The sequence below is a fragment of the Cinclus cinclus genome, chromosome 10 (genome assembly GCF_963662255.1).
Source record: "Cinclus cinclus chromosome 10, bCinCin1.1, whole genome shotgun sequence".
Lineage (NCBI taxonomy): Eukaryota > Metazoa > Chordata > Aves > Passeriformes > Cinclidae > Cinclus > Cinclus cinclus.
The window spans coordinates 17429459-17432354 of record NC_085055.1 but is presented as its reverse complement, the minus strand read 5'-3'; the positions used below and the strand labels follow the sequence as shown (position 1 = coordinate 17432354).

Sequence of the window (2896 nt, the reverse complement as noted above, 5' to 3'; positions counted from 1 at the left end):
TTATTTGATACTGCACAAAAAACACTACAGACAGTAACAAAATAATCCAATTAATCTTAAAAATTTCAAATTATAATTGTCACTCTTCATTTATCATGTTTTATTAACAATGCAAAGGTCATTTGTTTACATATTATACTTTTACTCAATATCATTCAATTGTTTCTTAAAACACTTGAAGCAATTTGTTTGCCCCATAATTTATAACATATAAGTATATCAATAAACAATATAACAGCTCTGAGAAAGATATGCAGACTGTTCAATGGTAAATAGTCTACCATAAGTTGTTTAGTGGGAGAGCAGGAATAAATCACAACTGAATTGAGATAGAAGTCAACACATTGAAGAGAAATAGTACTTGGGGAACAATTACATGTTTTCCATTGCTCGCTTGGTAATGTGATCTCTTTCAAGCTCTGATTTCTCCTGTTTTAGATATTCCAGCACCTTTGCCAGCATATCCTCATCCAGGTACTGCCTGGTTTGTGTGTCATCAGCTTCCCCGACCATGGAGAGCCTTTTGCTGAGCGAAGCCAACTTGGCAGCCCCCTGTGGTCCCAGCTGGTTTAGGTGCTCTCGGATGGCCTGCTCCAGGTGCTCCTCTTCCTGCAGGTCTCCCTCAGAAGCTGCAGCAGGGACTCGTTTCATCTGGTTCGTATTGATCACTTCAGGGTATTTGGCCAGCACCTTTGCCAAGTAATCGGCCAGCTCTTCATCCTTCTCGTTCAGTTTCTCATACTCCGTTTGTCGCCTTTCCAAATTGTTCATCCAGGCAGCTTTAGGGAACAGGTGTCCTTTCAATCTTCTGGGAATGTAAGACAGTCTCGGCAAATCATTTTCTTGATTAAGACGATTTAGTAAGTAGGAGGGATTCTGATTAGCTAAATTGTCGTTTCCCAGAAGGCTGACAATATCTTCAATATTGAGGTCTTCAGGTAGATTTTCTGGAATAGGAGACTGCTGCATGTACCCGTTTTTAGAGTTTATATTATTTTTAAATATATCGCTCTGTCCTAGATTGGTTTCAGTTATCTCGTCAAGGTCTTCTGGGAATTCCATTTCCTGCTCAGCTTCCAACCTTTCGCTCTGAAGCTGCTTTTTTTCTCCAGCTTTCAATATGTCTATTAAATCCTCAGGAGGAATTTGCAAATTCCTTGAGATTTCTATCAGCTGAGCTATAGCCTGGGGATCAAGTTGTTTATCCAAAAACATGGATGCTCTTTTTTCCTCAAGTTCTCCTCCAGTCCTTAATTTCCTATTCCCAGCACTACCCATCAGCCTCTTCAGGTAATAATTCATTAATTTTGAAACATCCTCTGACACTTGATCTTTATTTTCTCTTCTTATTTCATCCTCAAGGAAGTTGAGTTTTCCAGATCTTTTCATTTCATCATCAATCTCCTCTTCATGTTTATCAATCTCCTCTTTGCTATCTTTTATCTCTTCCTGGGTCTGGCTTTCCACTTTTTCCTCTATTGGATTCCAATCTTCTCCTCCAACCACATCTTCATAGGCGATGTTATTCACTTTATACACATCATCTTCATCGTCTGTGTACAATTTCTGGTCCTCATCCAGCCTTTCTTTCTTGTGGTTGCTGGGACCTGCCATCTTGCCCAGCTCCTGGAACACCGACTCCAACGTGGCCAGGCTCTGGGGGGTGTATTGCTCCTCCACGATTTCGTTGGTACGCTTGAAGGGACTGTCTCTTGAACTGTCTTCATAGTGTCCAAGTGGCATTTTGAGGTACTTTTGCCACCTCTCAGGCCACTTGTAAGCCTCGTAATCATCAGTAACTCCAGCTGGAAAGTTGTTATCTGAACTCAGACCATAAGGTTTATTCTCCTTTGGGGCAGCTTTTGACTCCTTCTCAGCTTGCCGCAAGGCTTCCAGCATTACCTTGACCCATTGGGACTCATCTTCAGTCAAAGAATCCCGTACACTATCCCGGAGGTGAAGCTGGTCCTTGCTGTCTCTCTGTGGGATCAGGTATGGGACACTTTGATAAGAGTTGTAATCGGGGCTGCTTTCTCCCTTGTTGGTTTGCTTGCGAAGGTCTTCGATGTATTCCAGTGCTTTGATCATATCGGGATTGGGGAGCCTTTGAAAGTTTTTCATTGCATAGTCTGGATCTTTCTGAAGCAGCTCATGCTGCTGGAAGGAGGCTGCATCAACCCAACAGATTAGGACAAAGAAAAAGGTGAGAGCACAGGCTGCTCCAGGCTGGAAGGTTTTAGTTTCTGCCATGTCTAAAATATTTCCTTTAAATAAAGAAGAAGAAGAAAAAAAGAAGCTGTTAACACATGGAGACAGGCTTAGGAAATAGATCTTTGCAAGAAATTTCTTATCTCTATGCTCCATGTACTTCATTAATATTAATTGTCCAATGGCAACACCAAAGTACAAAATACCAATCCTATATAACCCAAGAAATGCCCATAGACATACCTAGATATTATTTTGATCACGAGAACAAAGCACCTAAATGACAAAATCTGTGTATCCATACATTTAAATGCTGTCTAAAGTACTACTATTAAAACTACAGACAGAAATATTTTGTGAGATTGCTCTATAAGGCATCTAATTTCACGCCAGGACAATACTGCTGAATGGTGCTAAACTACAAAAAAATTAATGTGATGAATTGGAGAACGTGGCATATAAAATTACTTGCAAGTTTATTTCTGTCAGTACTGATAGTACTGAAGCTATTACTTCCTTTATTTTGCTGTTTCATTTAAAAAAAAAATTATTTGTATTACAAGTGAATATCAGGTAATGACTCTATGAGTCATCTTCCTAGGGCAATGATCTCTTATATGAGAGGAAAACTATAATTTATGCTAAAGGTACAGAATAATTTTACTGAATCCTTTAAAGCCCATCTTGG

General features: G+C 39.7%; 1 protein-coding gene across 1 annotated transcript; it reads right to left on the bottom strand.

The window, feature by feature from the left end:
• Window positions 1-372: 372 nt before the first annotated feature.
• Window positions 373-2253, bottom strand: SCG2 (secretogranin II). The gene has a single exon (XM_062499348.1). The coding sequence runs from the start codon at window positions 2248-2250 to the stop codon at window positions 373-375; it is 1878 nt and encodes a 625-aa protein (XP_062355332.1). The 5' UTR covers window positions 2251-2253.
• Window positions 2254-2896: the final 643 nt, after the last annotated feature.